At 44.7% G+C, this 27764-nt stretch overlaps 1 protein-coding gene across 2 annotated transcripts in view; it reads left to right on the top strand.

Annotated features, from left to right (window-relative positions):
* Positions 1 to 27764, top strand: part of LOC137604284 (cilia- and flagella-associated protein 46) — a 73673-nt gene that overhangs the window by 5324 nt on the left and 40585 nt on the right. For both annotated transcript variants that reach the window (XM_068328352.1, XM_068328351.1), the window contains exons 3-26: positions 237 to 380; positions 549 to 648; positions 1178 to 1276; positions 1812 to 2002; positions 2338 to 2560; positions 2643 to 2760; positions 4208 to 4295; positions 4991 to 5115; positions 5237 to 5355; positions 6116 to 6228; positions 6749 to 6937; positions 7853 to 8048; positions 8667 to 8816; positions 10369 to 10479; positions 10667 to 10848; positions 11044 to 11175; positions 11392 to 11557; positions 15064 to 15124; positions 15541 to 15676; positions 17866 to 18043; positions 18726 to 18879; positions 19375 to 19562; positions 19658 to 19774; positions 19941 to 20102. In XM_068328352.1, the coding sequence (XP_068184453.1) occupies positions 237 to 380; positions 549 to 648; positions 1178 to 1276; positions 1812 to 2002; positions 2338 to 2560; positions 2643 to 2760; positions 4208 to 4295; positions 4991 to 5115; positions 5237 to 5355; positions 6116 to 6228; positions 6749 to 6937; positions 7853 to 8048; positions 8667 to 8816; positions 10369 to 10479; positions 10667 to 10848; positions 11044 to 11175; positions 11392 to 11557; positions 15064 to 15124; positions 15541 to 15676; positions 17866 to 18043; positions 18726 to 18879; positions 19375 to 19562; positions 19658 to 19774; positions 19941 to 20102 (3442 nt within the window). The remainder of the gene's footprint in view (positions 1 to 236; positions 381 to 548; positions 649 to 1177; positions 1277 to 1811; positions 2003 to 2337; positions 2561 to 2642; positions 2761 to 4207; positions 4296 to 4990; positions 5116 to 5236; positions 5356 to 6115; positions 6229 to 6748; positions 6938 to 7852; positions 8049 to 8666; positions 8817 to 10368; positions 10480 to 10666; positions 10849 to 11043; positions 11176 to 11391; positions 11558 to 15063; positions 15125 to 15540; positions 15677 to 17865; positions 18044 to 18725; positions 18880 to 19374; positions 19563 to 19657; positions 19775 to 19940; positions 20103 to 27764) is intronic.

Here is a 27764-nt window from a genome sequence, read left to right as displayed (position 1 = left end):
AAACTCGTATTTTGAGGTTCTACTATATTTGGAAGTATGTGCTTTTTGGATTAAATGCATGTTAGTTGTATTTTTTTTTTTTAATCTCACTAATTCCCACACCAAAATCATAAATTTTCTAAGGTGTGACTGCTCTATATTTGTAAATTTTACTTTTTTAGTTTTTTTTAAAGTTTAATTTATAAATTAAATATAAACGATTGTATATTAATAAACATATGGATAATACTTTGCAGCAGAATGGAAGAAGTCCGTGATGAGGATTCAACAAAAGAGGAGCTGGAACACATTTTCCATCTGCTGGTGGAGCGTAACAAATTACCCATGATGCCAGTGAGCTCCAGCCCTCCTCAGTGCGCTACACCTGGCACTACTGAAAGGTGTGTGTGCTGTAAAGTCTTCCTGGCAACATGTGACGCTGTGTGTCCTCTCCCCACACCTCCCACCACCATGGACCCACGTGATTACCCCGAGGGCAGAACACGACTCGGATTACTGTACTGAAATGTTAGCAGCTTTATAAATGATGCTCTATCTGGGATTTGCAGAGTTGCCTTCCTCTTGGAGTTGGCTGTGCTGGCGCTGCAAGTGAGGCATCAGAAAGTAGCTGCCAACTGTTTGAAAGAGCTTAAGTCGGCGGGAGAGGCTGTGAGTGTTGCTTTTCATTTGAGACCTGAGGTCTAATCACGGCTCCGTGCTGTACTGCAATAAAGGAACAGGAAAATGTATGCATGGATTTTTACACCCCCTCACAAACAGGAAGTAAATGGAACAGAGATGAATTAGCCGAGCTCAGGACGTCACATGTTGGGAAACGACAGCGGTGCTGAAAGGAAGAAGATAAACTTCATCTGCACCCATCAAGATCCCCCCATCCCTGTTAAATCATCTGTGGATACAGATTTAACTGAAATCTCTTCAGGATTTTTTCAGATATATTTTTTCAGATTGAAATGAAAACATAACGTGTCAGAGATATTTAAAATGATACAGAAATAGTTTATCAGGTGTGCAGTGTTTACAAATGAGCCATTTTCTCTGATATTTCTATCATGTATGAAGTGATACCATGTGATGAAATAGTTCTCATCATCAGAGACCCTTTGGCATACAATCTCAGGATATCTCCATCTTCTCTCCCCCAACGCTGATCCTGGTCCTGCCTTTGTCCTTCCAGAGCGTTGGGCAGCAGATAGCGATGGAGTGTGTCAGCTGTGAGATGAACCTCCTGAGGAGAGAGGCCAAGATGAACGGCTACTCCAGAGCCAGCGTGGAGGTGAACACGTAGCCACACGTGTTTGATGCATGTTGTAACGTAGGCAGAGAGTATTAATTCAGAAATAAGAACATTTGATTAAAAAACAGGTTCTCCGGCTTCCTCCCCCCTCCAGAAACCTGTGCTTCAGGTTGATTGGCCGGTCCAAACTGCCTGTAGGAGTGTGTGTGTGTGTGTGCGTGGTTGTGTGTGGCTCCGCGGTGCGCTGGCGTCGTGCCCGGAGTGTCCCCCGCCCCCCGCTCCAGCCCCCCGTGACCCGCTGCGGCGGATGAAGCGGCAGAAAACGAATGAATGAATATTGTTTCCTACCTGTTTTTTCTTTTACATTTGAAGACGAGGCTCCATCTGTCCTCTGTAAACGAATCCACACGTGTGTGTGTGTGTGCGTGTGTGTGTGTGTGTGCGTGCGTGCGTGCGTGTGTGTGTGTGTGTGTGTGTGTGTGTGTGTGTGTGTGTGTGTGTGTGTGTGTGTGTGAGAGAGAGTGTGTGCTGTAAGCGTTGTGCTGCAGGAGACTATCTAGTTGTGTTCTCACAGGTGCGGCTGAAGGAGGTGGAGCGGCTGGATCGGTGTCTGCAGACGGCAGTGAGGGAGGGGGGTCCTCGGGCCGTGCAGGCGGTGTGTGCTGCCCAGTGGGGCATCTGTTTGCCCCTGCTGCAGCACAACCTGAGGAAAAGCATCAAGACGCCTCTGCGGCATGTCGCTGACGTCCTGGAAGACATGCAAAGGTTTGCTGCGTCTGCACAGCCAACATGTGAATGTTGTGTTGATGATGGTCTGGGTCCTAAAAACGATGACATACATGTGATCAAAACCTGCAGCTGTGATTGGCTCTCTGTACCTATATTAACGTATCAACAAGACTCATTTAGAGCATGTTTGAGATTTTGATCAACAGAAAAGCAAACAAAAAAAGAATTGGATGAATTTGGTTTGAAGCAACGTTAGTTTTGGAATAATTAGGGATTATTATTAATTAGGGATTATTATTTTCAAAATGTTTACATTTGATTGTGTTTTAATCTCTTCTACTAGACTAAATGCTCGTGTCTTACTTTCCCAGCATGCTGCTGCAGACGCGCTGTCAGATCCACTCGGAGCTGGCGGTCCTGGAGGAGGAGGAGGGTTTCCTGGAGGCGTCGCTGACTCACCTCCAGAAGGCCATGCAGCTGGATGACGGAACACTACAGGAACGCCTGGCGTCAGCTCTGCATCTCCTGCAGCTCAGGACCGTTCAGCACCCCCCCTCCCAGACTGAGGATGAGGCTGCCGTGCTTATTCAGCAGGTTTCCATGTTGTTTTCATGTGTATTGCTCTTTAAATCAGACTAGGCTCCAGGTGAAGCCCCCGCTCCGTCCCCTCTTTCAGGTGAAGGATGTGAAACCCCAACACAGCGCTGACGTTCGTCCCGTCTTGGTGGCTGCTGGTCTCCTCTTAGGATCAGATGATTTCCGGATGGTTCTGGACGCAGACGGCAAACCCAAAAGTATGTTTCTGTCTGCATCTTGTGGCCTTTGTGCATCTCGTGTGTGGAATCAGACATCCCATCCAGAGCGTGTGTGGATGTGAGGCTTGATGGGATGTGACTGATGCTGGACTGGGACGCCATCAGTCACGGGTGTGGCATAGAAACATACCCCAGTGACCGCAGCATTTGTAGAAGCACCTGGAGGCGTTCCTCTCTGACCGTAATGAAATAAAATACACTCAACCAAAATATAAATGCAACACTTAAAAAATAATGTCTTTATTTATAACCTTAATTTTTTTATTTAATCAGTAATTCATGAACAAATCATCGGAATTTATATTAAACATCGCTAAATGTAATTGATCAATTTAGATTTTTTGTACTATATTACAAATACATTTCATTGTAAGCTTAAATATTATTGAACAAAATATAATCAAATGTTATTAAAAATACATTCATAAATAAAGTTCTGTACAGAACCTACCATAACAAAGCTGTATTAACTAGTCTCCTGGTTAAACTGAAGGTAACCATTCCCAGTTCTGTACAGAACTTTATTCATAAGTTGATTAAAACTACATAAACTTGATTTTTATTTTTCCATGTATTTTTTTGAAAACCGGCGTATAATCTATAACCAGTTAACCTGAGACACCATAACTGGAGGTTTACCAGTACACACACTGGATCCACAGAACACAGTTTAAAAGAGTGTGTTTTAGCGTCATGTTCCAGTGTGTTGTAGAGGTGTGGTCCAATCACCAATCAGTAGTGTTATTGATCGTGGGCAGAGGCTGGTGGCGCTGACTGGTCTACGCTGCAGCAGAACGTCTGACTGGACCGATTCCAGACTCCCTGTTTTACAGGAACATCAGTCATTCCAGTGATCTGGAGGAGAGACGTTCACCGACAGCCAATCACAGCTTCTATACACGGATCAGTAAACCATCAGCTCCTCCCTGACCCATCAGCACCTCCCTGACTCATCAGCACCTCCCTGACCCATCAGCACCTCCCTGACCCATCAGCTCCTCCCTGACCCATCAGCTCCTCCCTGACCCATCAGAACAGAAGACAAAAACACACTGCAGCTTCTAACAGAAGTTACTCTGTGATCTTGTTCTGAAGGACAACATGGTGCTTCAGAGGAGCTGATGGGTCAGAGAGGAGCTGATGGGTCAGAGAGGAGCTGATGGGTCAGAGAGGAGCTGATGGGTCAGGGAGGAGCTGATGGGTCAGAGAGGAGCTGATGCATTTTAATGTAACTTTGTTAATGTACATAATTGTTGGGAATTAAGGTTGTGGTTTAATTCAGCTGTAGGTGATGTAGTGAAGCCGTGCATCTTGAAGCGTGAATACGTGAGAAATTATTGTATATTATATGCATAGTTTGATTGATGAGAAGAAATGAAGTAAAAGTGACAGCCCTAATGACCTTTGACCTGTCTGCTCCCTTCAGACAGTCTGGGGTCTGGACCAGAGGCTCAGCATCACAGGCTGGAGGAACATCTGGACAGACCAGGAGATCACTCCTCCAGCATGAAGAGGTGTCCAGTGACCACACCCAGATGGGAGCACGGCTCACAACACCAGCAGGAGATGTTCTCTGCTATCAAAGCTGGAATCCTTCTGTCTTTAAGGAGTATTTCTTCCATCATGATAGTGAACCGATAATGAACCAGTTACCCATGATGTGACAGAAATACCAGTGTGGGGCTGATTCCACAGACCCTGTTGAATCAGGCCCTCCTATTGGCTACATGGTAGATGGATTCAAGGTTAAGATTGAAGACCTTTATTTGTCGTTACACAGACGGTACACTACTAATTACAAGGTCGTGTCTGTCGAACATTCAGAACATTAAAGATTCATGAACATGTTTTTGAAACTATGGGGGTAAAAAACCTGTAGGCAGTTTGCCTCCAAAACAATAGTGAATGAATCAAAGTGAGAAGGGCTCACTATTTCCTGTGGTTTATGGTTTAGTGTAAAGGGTCACATGGCACCAGACAGCGACTGGAACAGGGCATGACTTCATGAACCGACTGGAGGCGCTAATGATTCAAGAAAACACGAAGGGCTGCTGGTTCCAAGGGAAATATTCAAACAAAAGAAACCAATTCTATAGTGATGAAAATGAAAAAGGGAACAAATACCAGCTCAAAGGATCAGAGCTGGAATGATCATTACTGTGTATTTATCAGTGTACTCTTGTGACGATCGGCGTCCTCTGCTCCTCAGACTGAAGCTGTGGGCGTCGCTGGTGAAGACAGCCAGGAAACAGGAAGTGTGGGACGTGTGCCGAGCGGCGTGTCGATTGTGTCTCCAGTACGATGACGGGACGCGGCGCGGTCCTGCGTCTGACAGTAAGATGATGAATGAGGTGAACCCCCAGCCGTGTGTGGAGCTGGGGCCACCACACACAGGGAAGAGCATCAGCCGAGTCCCCCCAGGACATTGCTCAGGGATGTTCTGTCATTCTTTCAGAATGCAAATGCTCAGAGGACCAGAACTGTGTAGACTGTTGTCATGGCGACAAGGGAAGCCAAACCGACAGGACAGACTTCCTGCGCCTCCTGGCTGAAATCTGTTTCATCAGCGCTGAGGTGTGTGTGTCCCCCCCCCCCCCGAGCCTCTTGATACACATCCACATCACGTATGGGGTCGCCACGAAGTCAGGTTTACATTCAAAGGAATATCAGTACTAAGAAGAAGAAAAAGATTTGGTTTTTAAAATCACATTTGTTCACAACAGTTGTGTTACAGGATAGTCACGTCGACACTAAAACCAAAAGAGTTTCATGGAAACAGGAACATCTCAAAAACACATGATATACAATGTAGGAGCAGAAGGAAACCACAGAACACTGGACAGGAGTTCCTCACTCTACAGGAACCTTCCATCTCTCCTTCCTGCTGAGATAAATCCCCATCTTGGCTTGGCCCAGAAGAAAGTTTACCATCATCCAGTCCTTTTTTTGATTCTTCCTGCGTTTCAAACCAGTTAGTGGTGAACAGGAGTCACAGGTGAAGCTCTCTGGTTCCCCCTCTGTCCACGTTCCACACCTCACCTACGGTCAGGAGCTCCACACAGTGACCACACGCACCAGAGACCCTGTCCACGGCCCGGGGACACCTGTCTGAGATCAGCTGTGTGCCCCCGGACTGAGCGTTTGGCCCCTGACATGCTCTCCTCTGGTTTCCCTCTTGATTTTGTGTAACATTGTTCTGTATTTTAAAATGCATCACGTCTCAGTGAGAAAAGCGTCTTTTTTGGGTATTTTTTTGATGTTTTGTCTCTCATTTCTTATTAAGTTGTCAAAACTGGAAAAGCCTTTCTGAAAACGTGTGTTTTGTCTCAACCAGGCCACCATCCAAAAGCTGCGAACAGAGGAGGGGTGTGTTAACGGCCCTGCTGCCCCCACAGCGACCCTCGATGCTCGTGTGTCTGAAGACGACCCCCAGCAGGCAGTTTACAGGTGTGTGTGTGTGTGTGTGTGTGTGTGTGTGTGTGTGTGTGTGTGTGTGTGTGTGTGTGTGTGTGTGTGTGTGTGTGTGTGTGTGTGTGTGTGTGTGTGTGTGTGTGTGTGTGCACACGCTACAGAACAAACTGTAGATGTTTTCAATATCAATGCACTTTGTGTTCCTGCCTGGTTATACTGTATTTATATAACATGTGTAACATTTAACATACAGTTATGCTCAAAATAACAGCAGTGTCTTTAAAAAGGTGAGTAAAATCAAAATGTGTCGAGTAAGTCGTACTTTAGTGAACACACGTGTATTTGGGACACGGAAAATACACGGCAAATACACGTGTCAAAGCAAAAAAAATGGAAAAAGTAATTAAATTTTACAATATTTCACAGAAAGTCAAGAAATGTAATGTTAAAAAAATAGTAATTTTCCTTATTCTATTCAATGTTTCTTAACCTTCCTCACGTTAATCTCTGTTAATCTCTCTGTTGTCTTCCTCTCTCCACCTGCCCCCCCCCTCAGAGACTCCACCTCCAGCTTCCTGCGGGCAGCGGAGCTGGGAGCAGAGATCAAGGAACTGTGGCTGGTGGAAAATGCAGCGGTTTACCTGTGGAACCACAGCAAACACCTGCTGGCAGCTGGAGATCACCGACACCTGCTGCCCGCCTTCGGGGCTCTGGTGGAGATCATCAGAAGGACCGAGTCCTACGGGTGAGTCCTGGTCATCAGAAGGACCGAGTCCTACGGGTGAGTCCTGGTCATCAGAAGGACCGAGTCCTACGGGTGAGTCCTGGTCATCAGAAGGACCGAGTCCTACGGGTGAGTCCTGGTCATCAGAAGGACCGAGTCCTACGGGTGAGTCCTGGTCATCAGAAGGACCGAGTCCTACGGGTGAGTCCTGGTCATCAGAAGGACCGAGTCCTACGGGTGAGTCCTGGTCATCAGAAGGACCGAGTCCTACGGGTGAGTCCTGGTCATCAGAAGGACCGAGTCCTACGGGTGAGTCCTGGTCATCAGAAGGACCGAGTCCTACGGGTGAGTCCTGTGTGAACCAGTGAGTTCTTATCAGGTTCTCCTCCACCAGCGCATTAAGAGCTCATCTCTTGGAGGTCCTCTTCATTCACGTGTGTCAGTCTGAGATGAACGAGAAAAAGAATTAAAATCAATCGTGAGATCACAATTTTTCTCATCACTAGACATTTTCATTTTCCTGGTAGATGAACAGATAACAGTTTCATTGGCGAGCGGTCGTTTACTCAATGCTCATTAGATCATGAAATGTTGTCTGGAAGACTAGAGGAATCATTACAGTTTAGCATATAAATTAAATGTGTAATTTATTCCCTAGAACACTGTAGCTGACTCAGGAAACAGAAGCATTCTCAGATCTGTTGTTTGTCCCTACTTAAGAAGAAGAGAGGGATTCAAAGCGGACCCTGATGCCCTGGAGCAAAAAAATAATGATGTGAAGTTTGGAATTCAAACAAAAGTACATTTTGTCCTTGAACTCTGTTACGAACTTTGTCTTTTAAGAAGAACTCGTGATGAAGCGTGACGCGTGTTCTCTCAGCCCAACCTTCAGTCTGCTTTCGTCCCTCATGCAGTTTTTGTGCAATTATTTCTCAGGAATCGTGTTCTGTTTGTTCTGCTGTGCGACGCCGCGGCCCGGGGGCTGATCCAGCCGACGAGCCGACCCGACCAGGGGGGGCCGGCTCCGTCAGAGGACAAGGACAGGAACAGAAAGGGGATGGACAAACCTGCCAGCATCAGCAGGGACTCCTTAGAGCCCCCCGCCCTGCAGGACGTCCGCAGGGCACAGGAGGTGTGTGTGTGTGTGTGTGTGTGTGTGTGTGTGTGTGTGTGTGTGTGTGTGTGTGTGTGTGTGTGTGTGTGTGTGTGTGTGTGTGTGTGTGTGTGTGTGTGTGTGTGTGTGTGTGTGTGTGTGTGTGTGTGTGTGTGTGTGTGTGTGTGTGTGTGTGTGTGTGTGTGTGTGTGTGTGTGTGTGTGTGTGTGTGTGTGTGTGTGTGAAAGTTAAGAATGGATAAAATGTATAAAATTAATTTTAAAAATGTTTTAAAAGTATTACAAAAGTGCAAAGAGAGACACAAGATCTGTAGCCTGTCTGGGGAGGAATGATCAGATTAGAATAGATTAGAATAGATTACATAGATTACATACTAGAGTGAAAAGATGAACTGTTTGGTCTCTTTAGGACTAAATGCTTCATAAGCTGCTTTACCTGAGCTACAGGTAATGTTGTTATTAACAGTGGGCTATAATGGTGAGACACATTTATCACAGTAATTTTACAACACATGGTTTAAAAAGGTGAAAAAATACACGTGTCAAAAACAAATAGTATATAAATGTACAGTATCCACATCTTACCTGCTGTGCACACGTGTGTAAGTCCAGTGCTGTTCACGACACTCCGTTCCAGCTGTGTGACCTGGCCCTCCTCGTGTCCGGCTCCAGCGGTCCAGGAGCCCCCGTCCCCATCGCAGCCAGGAAACGGGTTTTATCCACGTGGGTTCAGACCAAACAGCTCCAGCAGCAGCAGATCGGATCCAAGATGGAAACCACAGAGGAGGTACTGGTACGCCAGAGGAGGACCTTCAGAGGGCTTCATTCAGGCTTAACCCACCTTAAGGACTCAGGCAGGGGTGGAACACTGACATTCAGATCATATACGTTGTACTTCAGTACAGATGGCAGTTCATGAATCAACATGTAGTTCTCCCCCCTGATTGTGGTGGTCAGGGGGAAGATAACACTATACAGTATAATAAGATAACAGTATATAATAAGATAACACTATATAATAAGATAACAGTATATAATAAGATAACAGTATATAATAAGATAATAGTATATAATAAGATAACACAAATAAGATAACAGTATATAATAAGATGACACTATATAATAAGATAACACAAATAAGATAACACTATATAATAAGATAACAGTATATAATAAGATAACAGTATATAATAAGATAACAGTATATAATAAGATAACAGTATATAATAAGATAACAGTATATAATAAGATAACACAAATAAGATAACACCATATTATAAGATAACAGTATATAATAAGATAACACTAACCCTGACAGTAGACGCTCATGGGCTTCATCTAGCCACGCTAAATATTTTCTTTAGCGGATGAAGATTTTTTCTAATTTTACCCTAAACGCACAAAATCTCCTGGAGTGATTCCACCCAACATTGTGGAGGTGTGTCGCAGAGACAAACAGAAGCGTTCACCGCTGGAGTCAGACTGAACAGATGATCTGATTAACCTCCTGCTCATGATCCACATTCTAGACTAATGGATTCTGTTACAACAGACTGCTTGGATCGAGATCAGAAGAGGAATATGGTAAACTAGACATATTCATCATATCCTACACAATGTACCTTAACTCATGGAATTAGAAAAGGTTAGATTACATTAGCAGTACAGGCATTGAGTATCACCACCGTTCCCTGAACATGAGTTTGTGTCAGGAAGTCTGAAGATCCTCAAACGTCTGGATGATGGTGGAAATCTGAATACATTTCTGTTTGGCTCTCATCATTTCTTCCTGGGTAAATGTCTGGAGGGGAGAATGTTTCCTCCAGAGAGAGGAGAACATTCACTCCTTCTTCACACCACAGGGGGAGTAGAACAGGAAGGAGGGGGGACAAGAAACCAACACAAACCTCAGTTTGAGTACAGATCCAGGATCCTGTTTAGGTCGGTGCACACATGTTCTATACGTGACCTCCGACCCCGTCTTGTCAAAGCAGATCATTTTGAAGCAGTGCTTGGTTCGTTGCCGTGACAACCGTTTCCTCTGTCAGAGGTTTCCTGCCCTAGATTCATCCCTTCAACTTGATGTAGTTTAATCCAGAATAAACACTGTGGGTTATCTTTAATCTTAATAAATCATTTATCAACTCATTTTCCACACAATAGGAAGTCATTTATTATCAATAAGCTCATCTCTTTGGTATTTGGAACGCATACAGTATGACTGTTCCTGCCCATGATTAATGTATGCACCACTAGTGAGACGCGTGTGTCGTTCTATAATTAAACTTCAGGAGCGCTGTGAGGGCGGTGCTCAGTGTGTTTCTGTTCTCCTCATGCAGGGGGAGGATGACGACCAATCGGTGATGGCGCACGTCCTCATTGGACTGGAGATGCTGGAGTGCAACAGGGACCCGTGGCCCCTGGAGTTCAGTGTCCCCAGCCTCTCCAGCGTAGGAACCATTACCTTCTGTTCATGTTTCCCTCAGTGACTCCAGACGCAGCAGCAGACGCTAATCTGACCCCTAATCCAATAAATCCTGTCTGTATCCTGTGATGTGTCGCTGCCTGCATCGTGTCACTGCGGCGTCACTAATAAGTCCTGTCCTCCTCTAGTCGTGTGTTCTTTCCTTCCTACAGCTGGTGAGCAGAGCGTCTGAGTGCAGCTGGACCGACGCCCTGGTGGAGCTGCAGGTGTGGGCGCACCTGGCTGCTTCCTGTCATCACGCTGAGGACCACAGCCTGGTGCTGAGCTGCACCCACAGAGCTCTGCAGCTGGAGGACGCAGCAGTAAGGAGCCTCAAGACGGCACCTTACCGTTTGTAAGTATGGCCTTCATTATATACTCAGAAGATGCTCCTCTTATGGATGTGTGTGTAAGTCCTGCTCCGTGGTACACACACGTTATACATTGATGAGTGCTGCAGGTGAGACGACTGAGCAGATGGATTGTTCTGGGCTATTTCAGTTTCATATTAAAGTATTGATCCCAGCTGTTCCCTGTCCTCACCCCCCAGCTATGGCCTGACTGCAGTGAACGAGCTGCTGAGCAGCGTTTCCTGTCTGCGGGGGTTGAGTTTGGTCCACGGAGGCTGTGGAGACTTACATTCTTACAGAGAGGCTCTGAAGTTTCTTCATTCCAGTGTCAGGTGACATAGTGACCAACGGCCTGTCACTGTTTTAAAACCACACACACATACACACACACACACATACACACATACACACATACATACACACACACATACACACACATGCATAATGTATGTACAGTATTACTTCTGACGTTATTGTTATTTCTTTGTCTCTTCCCATTTTAATTTCTCAGTGTATTCTGTATTCTTGTTATTTCCTGTCCTCCACAGGTATGCAGAGAAGGCCGGCAGTCGGGCGCTGTGTGCCACAGGTGCCAGACACTACTGGAACGCTTGTCTACCCTTCACACACACTCCTGAGGAGAGGCTGCTGCTCCAGGGGCCCCTGGAGAACATCCTGACGGCCCTGGTGCATACCAACAGGAAACCTGCACAGGTTACAATCCACTCCACTCAATAGGAACTCTTTTTTGTATTATTTTGTATTGTATTATTATTATTTTATGCTCATAAGTGATTTTTTTAGTCTCACACAGATCTTCTCAGAGAACATTCATATATTTTTGTTCAGTTTAATTATAATGTCAGCAAGACTAAACCAAAGCGTTTGATTTATATCAAATGTTGTGACCATCCCAAGCAAACGGTGGAGGTTGATGGACTCTGTATTGTATATGTAGGAAATAAAACAGTAAAACATCCAGTTGTGGTTATGGGCAGGAGGTGAGGACAACAAGAAAAAGTTTAGACCCACCTTCAAAGTTCCTCAGTTTTTGAGTGTATCTAATATGAATCCATCAGATTTTCTAACAAACCACTAATCTGGATCTGGATTAGCAGTTTGAGCAGGGAAGCCCACACTCCCCTCTCCCATCCATTTCTACCAACACCTCTGGGGGGCCACCCTGCAGAGAAACTCACTTTAGCGCCCTGTACCTGTACTCCCAGTCTCATCCTTTTGGTTACCGTCCAGACCTCATGACCATCACCATAGGGGAGGGTTGGAACGTAGACAGAGCGGTAATAGAGACCTTTGCCTTGCAGTTTCCTACCCGGAGTGGAAACTCCGCCTTTTTTATCTGAGAACCCTGGTTTCAGACTTAGATCCTCATCCTGGTCGCTGACACACAGCTGGAAACCATTCCAATGCGAGCTGGAGGTCACTGCTTGATGAAACCAGTCGGATCACATCATCTGCAAAAAGCAGAGACTTAATTATAAGGCCACCAAACCTGACACCCCCACAACTTGGCTGTGTCTGGAGATTCTGTCTATAATAGTTACGCAGAACCAGTGCCAGGGTCAGCCCTGGTGGAGTCCAACCGCAACTGGAAAAAAATCTGACTGCCGTTAGCAATGCGACGCTGCCCGTCCTCGTCGGCTTCTTCTAGACTCCAGAGTCCCCCAAGTCCACCAGGACTCCTTCAGCCTGATGGCTTCCCTCACCTCTGATGTCCACCAGGTTGGGGCATTGCTCCTGTGACCAGCACCACCAGTCTCACCACCACAGCTCCACACAGCCGCCTTGGCAACAGCAGCACGGACCATAGACCATTCATACTCAATGCCCCCCCCACATCTCCAGACTCTGTTCAACACTTTGCTGGAGGTGGGAGTTGTAGACCAACTGGATCCTCAGGCAGACATTCCCAGCAAACACTCTCAAACCGTTTGGGTCTGTCAGGTCTATCTCCTTCTCCTGTTACCTAATCCAACTCAGTGTCCAGAACATAAGACCCTAAACAGGCTGATATGACTATAAAGTAGAACTTGGTCTAAGACTTGGGGTGTCCTGGTATCAAGTGGACTTGTGGGCACTTTTTCCCTCCAACATGGTGTTGTTATGGACAGACGGTGACTAGCACAGACCTCCAACAACTCAACACATTCAGGTTCAGATCATCCAGGCTGTTCCTGCTATTTGCACCTGTCCAGGTGTCATTGTCCATGACCTTTAAAGCCCCTCAGCAGTTCTTTCCAGCACCCATCCCAAGGACTCCAGAAAGGGTCCGTACACTGAGCTGCTGCTCAGCGTATGGGTGTAAACTCAGAACACATTGCCCCACCTGAAGGAGTAGGGAAACAGCCCCTCCCTCTACCGGGTCAACTCCAACACGTTAGCAGAGAGCCGAGGAGCTACGAGTTAGCCCACACCAGCCTCACGCCTCTTACCCGTTCCAGTTTTGACACCTTTGAGGGTCCAGCCCCCATCGAGACCATTGGTTCCAGAACCAGAGCTGTGCGTAGATGTGAGACCGACTATACTGTATCTAGTCAGAATATCTAAAACCTTTATCCAGACATTCCAAGGACATAAATGTATCAGGTGATTGGAGTATTATTATCATTAAGTGTTATTCTTAGTCCACTGGTTGTTCTTATTTGGTGTTTTTTTTTAAATGGTCAAATCAACTAGAGCTTGCAGACAGATGTCATGCTGCTATGCTCTGTCTCTAACCATTGGAGCTCCATTACCTTATTATGTAGAGCTATTGCAATCTGACAAACTCTCTACTGCCATCCTCTTGACATGTGACTAAAAACCTTGTAATACTTATTCTAGCAACTTATTCTAATACTTATTCTAGGAAAATAAATGGTGTCCCTAAAATTCATAATCCTTATTAATTACACTACTACTATCAGTTAGAAATTAATGTTTGACAATAATATATTTGAAAGATGAGACTCTGAGTAACAAGTCGCAGTAGCTTCAGAATTTTAAGGACAACATAAAGTTCAACAAGCTAAAGAGGTAAACCAGCTACCAGTGTTTGTGTGTAATTAGATCACCGCTCTTAAACTCACAATTTTAAATAGTTAATTATTGCAGCAGCAAAGAGATATTGGGGACTGGGGGGCTGGTGAGGCTGAAAGTGAAAGCAGCAGTAGTACTGACAAGCAGGGAGGATGATGGGAAATTGTAATTACATCGTAAATAAACCAACACATTAGGAGGAAGGGTTTGGTGATGGCTGAGGGGAGATGGTCCGTGATAATATTTTATTACAGCAGTGTGTTGGGATTGTCTGCTGGAACTAGGTTACACAATCATTGTGTTGTAATAATAAAACAGTTTTGTGTCCTCAGTAGCACACACACCGTTCAAAAACTTTTCATTGTGTTGTTAGTTACCTGCAAAAATTAACAGCAAATGAGCAACGCAAGAGAGTCAGGTGTGAAATTTAATTCTGTTATTTTTGTTCTCACAGCCAAAAAGTCCTTTTTTTCAGATTTTTGTACACTTTTATGTCTGTTTTACACTAATGGAATGAAAACATGAAAGGTGAGGACACTGGAGCAGAGGTGTGAAGAGCTGACACCTGTGAGGATGTGGTAAAATGAAAAGTTCTTCCCTCTGCTCTGATGAATCTAATTAAAAAATAGATTTCTGTAACTTGAATGGACTGAAGGGCAAAGTGAATGTGTGCGTTAGAAAACATCTCTTTAATGGTTGCTTATAGACAGTAATCCATTCAGGGCTACAAATAACTCCTTAATCACACAACAACAAAACAAATGAAAGAAACACATGGACGCATTAATGAAAGAGGCACATAGGAGAATTCTGACTGATGTTGGTTTGTGGTTTTTTCTTCAACTATAAAGTCTTACACCACGGTAACCTTCAGCTGCATCTGGCCTGAACACCATTCCATTACTAGTGTGAAAAGGCCTCACAAGCATTACAGGAGTGTTACATCTGTGGGTTCACAGATAATGGGTCAGGGTCACGTACAGACCAGGGTCAGACAACAAGTACTTATATATATATACAGTATATATATATATATATATATATTTTTTTATATATATTTTTTATATATATATATATATATATATATATATATATATATATATATATATATATATATATATATATATATATATATATATATTGGATACTGGATCAGCTGTCAATCCGTCTCCTTTACATTTCAGGTGCAGACAAACACCTTGCTGACGTTGACGACTCTTTCAACTGTCAGACATACAGTAATGGGTGAGCAGCTGATAGACCTGGTTCTTCATTGGTCTGGGGGGTGAGGGGGGCTTTGGGGTTGGGACTAGTCCCCACAGGGACACACAAAGTTAGATCTGGTAAGACTTAACTATCCATAAATAAACCAGGGGTTATCACGTGGATGTTTGGTCTGTATGGTTTACAAGTAAAAGATATTGATATTAGAGATTTCAGCTTCATCAATATAGTTTTGGAATTGTCCATCTTTATCAGACACTTCTTACAGAATCATTAAATGTTATTTTAAATTCTAGATTCAAACTATTAGGAAACAAATGAAATTCACAAAAATCAAATGTAATGAATATTAAATTATTTAGGTTTAGTTGTCAGTCAGTGCATTATAAACGATCAGATTATAAATGATCTTAACATTTATATGTGACTTTATGTAGATGAAGAAGACCTGACCCTACGACTGGCTCTTTACAACGTGTTGCTCCTCATCCTCGCTGATAAAGAAGAGTGGAAACGTGCTCTTCATCTCCTGGGCCAAGCTATCAGAGACATGCCCAGCCCCCCACACACACTGTGAGTCACAGACACAGTTAAACTGGAGTAAAATGACTGGAGCAGGGCTCCAAATTGTGACCATTTTGGTCGTATATTCGCCCAAATTTTCATCAGTGCGACTATCAAATATATTTGGGAGCAGCGGTGCAACTTGGGAAAAAATGTGGTGCGCCTTTTTTTCCTCTTCTCTCGCTCTTTGTCTCTCTATAGAGCAGGGGTCACCAAATGGCGGACCACGGTCCGGGTCCGGACCGTGTGATGGTTCTGTCCCGACCCTTGACCCTCCATGATAAATTCACCAGAGTAGATTTTCTTGGCGCATTTTTACTTGCAGTTCTTGGCTACAGACGGGGGGCGCTGCTCCTCCAGTTAAGACGGTAATAGCTCCACTCAGTTCAGCCAATCAGATCGTTTCTTTACCTGCTCTGTCAGCGTACCAGGAAGTGAGACAGCTCTCTACCGCTGTGAGTTTACCTACAGGAGCACAGAAGAAGGGAGACAGCAGAGCTCCAAACGAAGGAGGTTAACGAGGAAAACCGCTGGTTAACAATGAGTGGACGGAATGTATGTTTATTCCTCCGTCAGACGGTTCAAACCATTTGACTTCATGTGGTCTGAACACGTAGCATGAATTAAAAGTGGTGACATGAAGCGACACTATGGAACAAAGCTCAGAGCTTTGAGCAGAACTATCCCCTGAAGTCCAAGCTGAGGGCAAAGTGACCCAGAAAAATGCAAACGAATGTTCACTAAAGGCGTGGTGGAGTTTGGGGCAACATTAAAACATCTTTCAGTGATGGGGCAGTTGTGAAGAAGTGCTTAAAAGCTGTTGTTGAGATTTTGTTTGGGTGAAAACAGATGAGATGTGTGGAAACACTCCTGATGTCAGAAATATTAACATCTTGATGCAGCTATTCAGAGAGAACCGTGTGTGTGTGTGTGTGTGTGTGTGTGTGTGTGTGTGTGTGTGTGTGTGTGTGTGTGTCAGGTTCCTTCACAAAGATAAGGAGCTCTTTGCTGAGTGTAACTCCACTATGAAACACACACAAGGGGAGAAGACATACATGCAGCAATAAAAGATGCTGATCAAGTCCAGTGGTCTCTGTCACCAACATTACAGAGATCACTACAAGGTGACCACCACCAGGTGACCACCACCAGGTGACCACCACCAGGTGACCACCATAAGGTGACCACCACCAGGTGACCACCATAAGGTGACCACCACCAGGTGACCACCACCAGGTGACCACCATAAGGTGACCACCATAAGGTGACCACCACCAGGTGACCACCATAAGGTGACCACCACAAGGTGACCACCACCAGGTGTCCACCACCAGGTGACCACCACCAGGTGACCACCACCAGGTGACCACCACCAGGTGTACACAGGTACACCTTGTGTACATGTAGATGACTGTCAGGCCACATGCCCCTTTCTCCCATGAAGAAAGTTCTGTTTGCATGTTTTCCCCTGAAAGAACCAGTTTTCCTTCATGCTTTCTGAACATGTTCATGTTTTTTACTTGAAGTGTCGTCCTTCAGTTCTTCAGGCTGGGACGTCTTTAATCTGGGAGAAAAAGGATTATTCAGCTCTTCTTACACTTTATTTTTAGTCCTGAGGTTTGTGTGTTCTTCAGTCTAACATAAAGGTTTAAAATGTATTTTCCTGGGTCTACTTTTATTATTGGTGAGGTCACAGAGCTGGCTGTGACCTCAGTTAAACATATCCTGCATTGAAAATTGATAATAAATGATAATGTGGACATAGGGACCGGCTGTAAGACACAGACTGGACTTGGGTTCAGACCTTTTACTAAGAGGACCTCCATGATTTTAATTGAACACCCCTGGTGTAGAGGGTCCTCCTGAGGAGAACTTTGTTGCTGGGCCTTCAGTGAAAAGGTGGATGAGATGGACTGAGAGCAGGAGACCCAACTAATGTTACTAACATGTTTACTAAAGTGTTGACGGTTCTGTGAATAAAATACATGCCGTGTTACATACGTATACTGTCTGTACGCCTTGCTTTTGGGTAGGTGCTCCTCAAGTCTTTGCTGGTGCTACTAACTTCTAAATTTGGGAGCACCAGTGCTACCAAAAAAAAAAGTTCATTTTAAGGCCTGACTGGAGGAAATAGTGAAATAATCAGTGGAAAGTAAACTAATTGTAATTGAAGTACTATTGTACCCTGTGTTCTACAGACCCCTGATGAAGCAGCAGATACTGCTGAAGGCTCAGCTGGGTCAAAGTGTTCTGGTGGACATGGAGGAGTTTGAAGGAGATCAGTGCTGTTCCTCACTGTGGCGCCAGGCGGCGCTGTGTTCAGGACATACTGCACAACAACTGGCATGCTACCAGAATTCCATCGACTGTCTGGTGGTAAAAACTCTGTTCTGGAACGATTTTATATCGTCGCCCAAACAAAAACCTGCTCATCAACAGAGTCATGGAGCTGGAACACATTTTAAATAACAATTATGTTCATGTGTGCAGTTTAAGTACTGATCAGATACCATATCTAGTGAAATTCTCTAGCACCACCTTGTGGAGCCAGCATGACATTACATCAGACTCTGACTCAGCATTAGATGATGATGCTTTGTACCAGACATTGTTCCTTAGGCATCTGGTGAGAATTGAAATAACAATAAGTTAAGAATAATGGAGTAAAAGAGAATTGAAATAACAATAAGTTAAGAATAATGGAGTAAAAGAGAACCATATACAACTAAGGTAACTAAAGTTAAACACACAAAGTCAAAGATATACTATTATAATACAGCACTGACACCTAACATCTACTGCTCACCAAATCAGCATCATCACATCATCAGCATCTTTCTGCAGGAGCAGTATTGGTATTGGTCCATGTTCCTAAGTTCTCCTCACAGCCCTCAGCAGGTTTCTCTGAGGGAGAAGAAGATGACCCGTTTCACACGATCCACAGGTGTTCCTGTAGTCGGAGCTTCAGGCCACACGTCATTATGAGACAGAAGCTCAGCTAAGGAAACACTTCCTGTCCAGACGTCTGACTGGTTGTTTTGCTGTCCTTTGTGAACAGAGTGTGGAGACCCGGTGGGAGAAGATCAGCCTCCTGCTGGAGTTTGGAGAATGGCTCTACCTTCACAACTTTCCCCGTCGTGATGCCCAGTGTCAGATCCAGTGGGCCATAGACCTGCTTCTGCACGAGGACACGGAATCAGGAAATGAAGCAGGTACTCAGGACCTCCACAACTCTTCATGGTGTCATGTTACAGTTGTGTGAATGTCTTCTCAACTCCATCTACACAACACTTCCATCCAGAGAGCTGGAACTGAGTCCAGTGGGAGTCGTCACTCACCTCACGCCCCAATAATCAAAGTTAAAAATATAAAAGCCATGGATGATGTTAAAGAGAGACGGGTGGAACTCAACGGCGTTCATGAACATCAATGTAGATTAGAGAGACTTTTAAAATAAAGTTGGTCATAGAGCTCGTCATTGTGGAGCTCAGTGTCACAACAGGAGCACAAACAATATTCATGAACACGTCAGGGTTAAAAGTGGTTGGTGTGGTGTGTTCCAGAGGGACGGACACATCTCAATTGCCCCTGTGCTTTTACCCCATCAGAGGAGCAAAGTGCTGTTTAAAGTCTTGTGATGTGTAATGTAATAATACTATATCATCACATGGACCGTTGTGTGTGTGTCCTCCCTGTCGTTTCCATAGAGACGGGGTCAGGCTCAGTGCGTGAGGCCGTGGGGGGGGTCACCAGTGTGTCCGGTCTGAGGGGGGTGCGTCAGCTGGACGTCCTGGTGCGAGCGCACACCCTGCTGGCCGTGGTGTGTGGCCGGGCGTCACCGGAGCACCAGAGGAACCTGCTCAGAGCTCACGGCTTCGTGCTCCACATGTGGAAGGTGCTCCGTCCTGGTGAAAAAGTGAACGTGGTGGATGAAACGCTGACGGTGTGTGGGCTGCATGAGGGACAAACGCTGTCGTGTTGCCCCCCCAGGTGTCAGTGGCGGTGTGCTTTGACATTTCCAGTGAGATGGACAAACAGCAGCAATCCCAGTCTCCTCCGTCTGCTGGGTCCAAGAAAGAAAAGGGCAAGGGCAAAAAAAGTAAAGAGGTAAGTCATCCAGAATTCTGTCTGTGTTGGGGGGGGGGGGGGGGTCACATTTGCCTTTAGGTGAGGGGACAGCTTAAAAGGTGTTGGGAAAAGAACATGGAAGTGATGTGAGTGTAAAAGAAAAACTTTTTTTGATAACTAAACGTATGTTTGAATGTCTGTCCAGACCCCCCCTGCAGAGGAGAGACCTAAGCCCACCGTCCTCCACCAGACACCCCCCTCCACCTTAAGGGACTGGGCTCAATACGTCTGTCCTGAGATGAATCGGCACATCTTCAGGACCACCAGCAGCCCCCACTGCATCAACACACACACCCTCCCCACCCAGGTGAGGATACACACCTGTCACACACTGATTTACACCCCCACTGCATCAACACACACACCCTCCCCACCCAGGTGAGGATACACACCTGTCACACACTGATTTACACCCCCACTGCATCAACACACACACCCTCCCCACCCAGGTGAGGATACACACCTGTCACACACTGATTTCCAGCCAGGAGCCCTCTGAGCTGTGAACACCAGGGTCAGGACCCAGGATCAGGACACACACTGACCCGGGTCTTCTTCTGCTAACTTAAAAAGACGTTGAACGTCTTCGGTGCCAGCCACGATGAGGAAGATGAAGAAGATGAAGATGGTGTCATTTGTCTTGAGGGTCATGGATTAGGGTCATGTGAACAAAGCCAGACGTTTAACCTCAACGGCCATCAAAGGTCACGTTGACTCCCCACGGATGCACAATTCACACGTCATGTTAACATGACTCAGCAAACCTCAGACTGGGTGAACAGTTTGGTCTGATGTCACTTCCTGTGGGCTTTTGGTTTTTCCTGTTGGCGCCGTCTGCAGCGTTTCCCCTTCTGTTAACAGCGACCAGAGAGGACTTCAGTGTGAACACGTTCCTTCAGTGTGGATCAGTGTGAACACGTTCCTTCAGTGTGAACACGTTCCTTCAGTGTGAACACGTTCCTTCAGTGTGAACACGTTCCTTCATTGTGAACAAGTTCCTTCAGTGTGGATCAGTGTGAACACGTTCCTTCATTGTGAACAAGTTCCTTCAGTGCGAACACGTTCCTTCAGTGTGAACACGTTCCTTCATTGTGAACACGTTCCTTCATTGTGAACACGTTCCTTCATTGTGAACACGTTCCTTCAGTGTGAACAAGTTCCTTCATTGTGAACACGTTCCTTTAGTGTGAACACGTTCCTTCAGTGTGAACACGTTCCTTCATTGTGAACACGTTCCTTCATTGTGAACACGTTCCTTCATTGTGAACACGTTCCTTCAGTGTGAACAAGTTCCTTCATTGCGAACACGTTCCTTTAGTGTGAACACGTTCCTTTGGTGTGAACACGTTCCTTGAGTGTCAACATGTTTCTTCAGTGTGAACATATTCCTTCATTGTGAGTTTGAACATGTTCCTTCTGTTTGAACACGTTCCTTCAGTGTGATGACGTTCCTTCATTGTGAACACGTTCCTTCAGTGTGAACACGTTCCTTTATTGTGAACACATTCCTTCATTGTGAAAACGTTCATTCAGTGTGAACACGTTCCTTCAGTGTGGATCAGTGTGAACACGTTCCTTCATTGTGAACAAGTTCCTTCAGTGCGAACACGTTCCTTCAGTGTGAACACGTTCCTTCATTGTGAACACGTTCCTTCATTGTGAACACGTTCCTTCATTGTGAACACGTTCCTTCAGTGTGAACAAGTTCCTTCATTGTGAACACGTTCCTTTAGTGTGAACACGTTCCTTCAGTGTGAACACGTTCCTTCATTGTGAACACGTTCCTTCATTGTGAACACGTTCCTTCATTGTGAACACGTTCCTTCAGTGTGAACAAGTTCCTTCATTGCGAACACGTTCCTTTAGTGTGAACACGTTCCTTTGGTGTGAACACGTTCCTTGAGTGTCAACATGTTTCTTCAGTGTGAACATATTCCTTCATTGTGAGTTTGAACATGTTCCTTCTGTTTGAACACGTTCCTTCAGTGTGATGACGTTCCTTCATTGTGAACACGTTCCTTCAGTGTGAACACGTTCCTTTATTGTGAACACATTCCTTCATTGTGAAAACGTTCATTCAGTGTGAACACGTTCCTTCAGTGTGGATCAGTGTGAACACGTTCCTTCATTGTGAACAAGTTCCTTCAGTGCGAACACGTTCCTTCAGTGTGAACACGTTCCTTCATTGTGAACACGTTCCTTCATTGTGAACACGTTCCTTCATTGTGAACACGTTCCTTCAGTGTGAACAAGTTCCTTCATTGTGAACACGTTCCTTTAGTGTGAACACGTTCCTTCAGTGTGAACACGTTCCTTCATTGTGAACACGTTCCTTCATTGTGAACACGTTCCTTCATTGTGAACACGTTCCTTCAGTGTGAACAAGTTCCTTCATTGCGAACACGTTCCTTTAGTGTGAACACGTTCCTTTGGTGTGAACACGTTCCTTGAGTGTCAACATGTTTCTTCAGTGTGAACATATTCCTTCATTGTGAGTTTGAACATGTTCCTTCTGTTTGAACACGTTCCTTCAGTGTGATGACGTTCCTTCATTGTGAACACGTTCCTTCAGTGTGAACACGTTCCTTTATTGTGAACACATTCCTTCATTGTGAAAACGTTCATTCAGTGTGAACACGTTCCTTCAGTGTGGATCAGTGTGAGCACGTTCCTTCATTGTGAACAAGTTCCTTCAGTGCGAACACGTTCCTTCAGTGTGAACACGTTCCTTCATTGTGAACACGTTCCTTCATTGTGAACACGTTCCTTCAGTGTGAACAAGTTCCTTCATTGTGAACACGTTCCTTTAGTGTGAACACGTTCCTTCAGTGTGAACACGTTCCTTCATTGTGAACACGTTCCTTCATTGTGAACACGTTCCTTTAGTGTGAACACGTTCCTTCAGTGTGAACACGTTCCTTCATTGTGAACACGTTCCTTCATTGTGAACACGTTCCTTCATTGTGAACACGTTCCTTCAGTGTGAACAAGTTCCTTCATTGCGAACACGTTCCTTTAGTGTGAACACGTTCCTTGAGTGTCAACATGTTTCTTCAGTGTGAACATATTCCTTCATTGTGAGTTTGAACATGTTCCTTCTGTTTGAACACGTTCCTTCAGTGTGATGACGTTCCTTCATTGTGAACACGTTCCTTCAGTGTGAACACGTTCCTTTATTGTGAACACATTCCTTCATTGTGAAAACGTTCATTCAGTGTGAACACGTTCCTTCAGTGTGGATCAGTGTGAACACGTTCCTTCATTGTGAACACGTTCCTTCAGTGTGAACACGTTCCTTTAGTGTGAACACGTTCCTTCAGTGTGAACACGTTCCTTCATTGTGAACACGTTCCTTCGGTGTGAACACATTCCTTTAGTGTGAACGTGTTCCTTCAGTGTGAACACATTCCTTCATTGTGAACACGTTCCTTCAGTGTGAACACGTTCCTTTAGTGTGAACATGTTCCTTCAGTGTGAACACGTTCCTTCATTGTGAACACGTTCCTTCATTGTGAACACGTTCCTTCAGTGTGAACACATTCCTTCATTGTGAACACGTTCCTTTAGTGTGAACATGTTCCTTCAGTGTGAACATGTTCCTTCATTGTGAACACGTTCCTTCATTGTGAACACGTTCCTTCAGTGTGAACAAGTTCCTTCAGTGCGAACACGTTCCTTTAGTGTGAACACGTTCCTTTGGTGTGAACACGTTCCTTGAGTGTCAACATGTTTCTTCAGTGTGAACACGTTCCTTTGGTGTGAACACGTTCCTTGAGTGTCAACATGTTTCTTCAGTGTGAACATATTCCTTCATTGTGAGTTTGAACATGTTCCTTCTGTTTGAACACGTTCCTTCAGTGTGATGACGTTCCTTCATTGTGAACACGTTCCTTCAGTGTGAACACGTTCCTTTATTGTGAACACATTCCTTCAGTGTGAACACGTTCCTTTAGTGTGAACACGTTCCTCTAGTATGAACACGGTCCTTCATTATGAACACGTTACTTGAGTGTGAACATGTTCTTTTAGTGTTGATCAGTGTGAACACGTTCCTTCATTGTGAACACGTTCCTTTAGCGTGAACACGTTCCTTCAGTGTGGATCAGTGTGAACACGTTCCTTCATTGTGAACACGTTCCTTCAGTGTGAACACGTTCCTTCAGTGTGAACACGTTCCTTCATTGTGAACACGTTCCTTCATTGTGAACACGTTCCTTCATTGTGAACACGTTCCTTTAGTGTGAACACGTTCCTTTGGTGTGAACACGTTCCTTGAGTGTCAACATGTTTCTTCAGTGTGAACATATTCCTTCATTGTGAGTTTGAACATGTTCCTTCTGTTTGAACACGTTCCTTCAGTGTGATGACGTTCCTTCATTGTGAACACGTTCCTTCAGTGTGAACACGTTCCTTTATTGTGAACACATTCCTTCATTGTGAAAACGTTCATTCAGTGTGAACACGTTCCTTCAGTGTGGATCAGTGTGAACACGTTCCTTCATTGTGAACACGTTCCTTCAGTGTGAACACGTTCCTTTAGTGTGAACACGTTCCTTCAGTGTGAACACATTCCTTCATTGTGAACACGTTCCTTCGGTGTGAACACGTTCCTTTAGTGTGAACGTGTTCCTTCAGTGTGAACACGTTCCTTCATTGTGAACACGTTCCTTCAGTGTGAACACGTTCCTTTAGTGTGAACATGTTCCTTCAGTGTGAACACGTTCCTTCATTGTGAACACGTTCCTTCATTGTGAACACGTTCCTTCAGTGTGAACACATTCCTTCATTGTGAACACGTTCCTTTAGTGTGAACATGTTCCTTCAGTGTGAACATGTTCCTTCATTGTGAACACGTTCCTTCATTGTGAACACGTTCCTTCAGTGTGAACAAGTTCCTTCAGTGCGAACACGTTCCTTTAGTGTGAACACGTTCCTTGAGTGTCAACATGTTTCTTCAGTGTGAACATATTCCTTCATTGTGAGTTTGAACATGTTCCTTCTGTTTGAACACGTTCCTTCAGTGTGATGACGTTCCTTCATTGTGAACACGTTCCTTCAGTGTGAACACGTTCCTTTATTGTGAACACATTCCTTCATTGTGAAAACGTTCCTTCAGTGTGAACACGTTCCTTCAGTGTGGATCAGTGTGAACACGTTCCTTCATTGTGAACACGTTCCTTCAGTGTGAACACGTTCCTTCATTATGATCACGTTCCTTCAGTGTGAACATGTTACTTCATTGTGAACACGTTCCTTCAGTGCGAAGACGTTCCTTCAGTGTGAACACGTTCCTTCAGTGTGAACACGTTCCTCTAGTATGAGCACGGTCCTTCATTATGTACACGTTACTTGAGTGTGAACATGTTCTTTTAGTGTTGATCAGTGTGAACACGTTCCTTCATTGTGAACACGTTCCTTTAGCGTGAACACGTTCCTTCAGTGTGGATCAGTGTGAACACGTTCCTTCATTGTGAACACGTTCCTTCAGCGTGAACACGTTCCTTTAGTGTGAACACGTTCCTTCAGTGTGAACACGTTCCTTCATTGTGAACACGTTCCTTCGGTGTGAACACGTTCCTTTAGTGTGAACGTGTTCCTTCAGTGTGAACACGTTCCTTCATTGTGAACACGTTCCTTCAGTGTGAACACGTTCCTTTAGTGTGAACATGTTCCTTCAGTGTGAACACGTTCCTTCATTGTGAACACGTTCCTTCATTGTGAACACGTTCCTTCAGTGTGAACACATTCCTTCATTGTGAACACGTTCCTTTAGTGTGAACATGTTCCTTCAGTGTGAACATGTTCTTTCATTGTGAACACGTTCCTTCATTGTGAACACGTTCCTTCAGTGTGAACATGTTCCTTCATTGTGAACACGTTCCTTCAGTGTGAACACGTTCCTTCATTGTGAACACGTTCCTTCAGTGTGAACATGTTCCTTCAGTGTGAACACGTTCCTTTGGTGTGAACACGTTCCTTCAGTGTGAACACGTTCCTTTAGTGTGAACATGTTCCTTCAGTGTGAACATGTTCCTTCATTGTGAACACGTTCCTTTAGTGTGAACACGTTCCTTCAGTGTGAACACGTTCCTTTATTGTGAACACATTCCTTCATTGTGAACACGTTCCTTCAGTGTGGATCAGTGTGAACACGTTCCTTCATTGTGAACACGTTCCTTCAGTGTGAACACGTTCCTTCATTATGATCACGTTCCTTCAGTGTGAACATGTTACTTCATTGTGAACACGTTCCTTCAGTGCGAAGACGTTCCTTCAGTGTGAACACGTTCCTTCAGTGTGAACACGTTCCTCTAGTATGAACACGGTCCTTCATTATGAACACGTTACTTGAGTGTGAACATGTTCTTTTAGTGTTGATCAGTGTGAACACGTTCCTTCATTGTGAACACGTTCCTTTAGCGTGAACACGTTCCTTCAGTGTGGATCAGTGTGAACACGTTCCTTCAGTGTGGATCAGTGTGAACACGTTCCTTCATTGTGAACACGTTCCTTCAGTGTGAACACGTTCCTTTAGTGTGAACACATTCCTTCAGTGTGAACACGTTCCTTCATTGTGAACACGTTCCTTCGGTGTGAACACGTTCCTTTAGTGTGAACGTGTTCCTTCAGTGTGAACACGTTCCTTCATTGTGAACACGTTCCTTCAGTGTGAACACGTTCCTTTAGTGTGAACATGTTCCTTCAGTGTGAACACGTTCCTTCATTGTGAACACGTTCCTTCATTGTGAACACGTTCCTTCAGTGTGAACACATTCCTTCATTGTGAACACGTTCCTTTAGTGTGAACATGTTCCTTCAGTGTGAACATGTTCCTTCATTGTGAACACGTTCCTTCATTGTGAACACGTTCCTTCAGTGTGAACACATTCCTTCATTGTGAACACGTTCCTTTAGTGTGAACATGTTCCTTCAGTGTGAACATGTTCCTTCATTGTGAACACGTTCCTTCATTGTGAACACGTTCCTTCAGTGTGAACATGTTCCTTCATTGTGAACACGTTCCTTCATTGTGAACACGTTCCTTCAGTGTGAACACGTTCCTTCATTGTGAACACGTTCCTTCAGTGTGAACACGTTCCTTCAGTGTGAACACGTTCCTTTGGTGTGAACACGTTCCTTCAGTGTGAACACGTTCCTTTAGTGTGAACATGTTCCTTCAGTGTGAACATGTTCCTTCATTGTGAACACGTTCCTTTAGTGTGAACATGTTCCTTCATTGTGAACACGTTCCTTCATTGTGAACACGTTCCTTTAGTGTGAACATGTTCCTTCAGTGTGAACATGTTCCTTCATTGTGATCACGTTCCTTCATTGTGAACACGTTCCTTCAGTGTGAACAAGTTCCTTCAGTGCGAACACGTTCCTTTAGTGTGAACACGTTCCTTTGGTGTGAACACGTTCCTTGAGTGTCAACATGTTTCTTCAGTGTGAACACGTTCCTTTGGTGTGAACACGTTCCTTGAGTGTCAACATGTTTCTTCAGTGTGAACATATTCCTTCATTGTGAGTTTGAACATGTTCCTTCTGTTTGAACACGTTCCTTCAGTGTGATGACGTTCCTTCATTGTGAACACGTTCCTTCAGTGTGAACACGTTCCTTTATTGTGAACACATTCCTTCAGTGTGAACACGTTCCTTTAGTGTGAACACGTTCCTCTAGTATGAACACGGTCCTTCATTATGAACACGTTACTTGAGTGTGAACATGTTCTTTTAGTGTTGATCAGTGTGAACACGTTCCTTCATTGTGAACACGTTCCTTTAGCGTGAACACGTTCCTTCAGTGTGGATCAGTGTGAACACGTTCCTTCATTGTGAACACGTTCCTTCAGTGTGAACACGTTCCTTCAGTGTGAACACGTTCCTTCATTGTGAACACGTTCCTTCATTGTGAACACGTTCCTTCATTGTGAACACGTTCCTTTAGTGTGAACACGTTCCTTTGGTG

The sequence above is a fragment of the Antennarius striatus genome, chromosome 11 (genome assembly GCF_040054535.1).
Source record: "Antennarius striatus isolate MH-2024 chromosome 11, ASM4005453v1, whole genome shotgun sequence".
Taxonomy (NCBI): domain Eukaryota; kingdom Metazoa; phylum Chordata; class Actinopteri; order Lophiiformes; family Antennariidae; genus Antennarius; species Antennarius striatus.
Note: the sequence above shows the minus strand (reverse complement) of the source record. Positions and strands in the feature narration are given on the sequence as shown.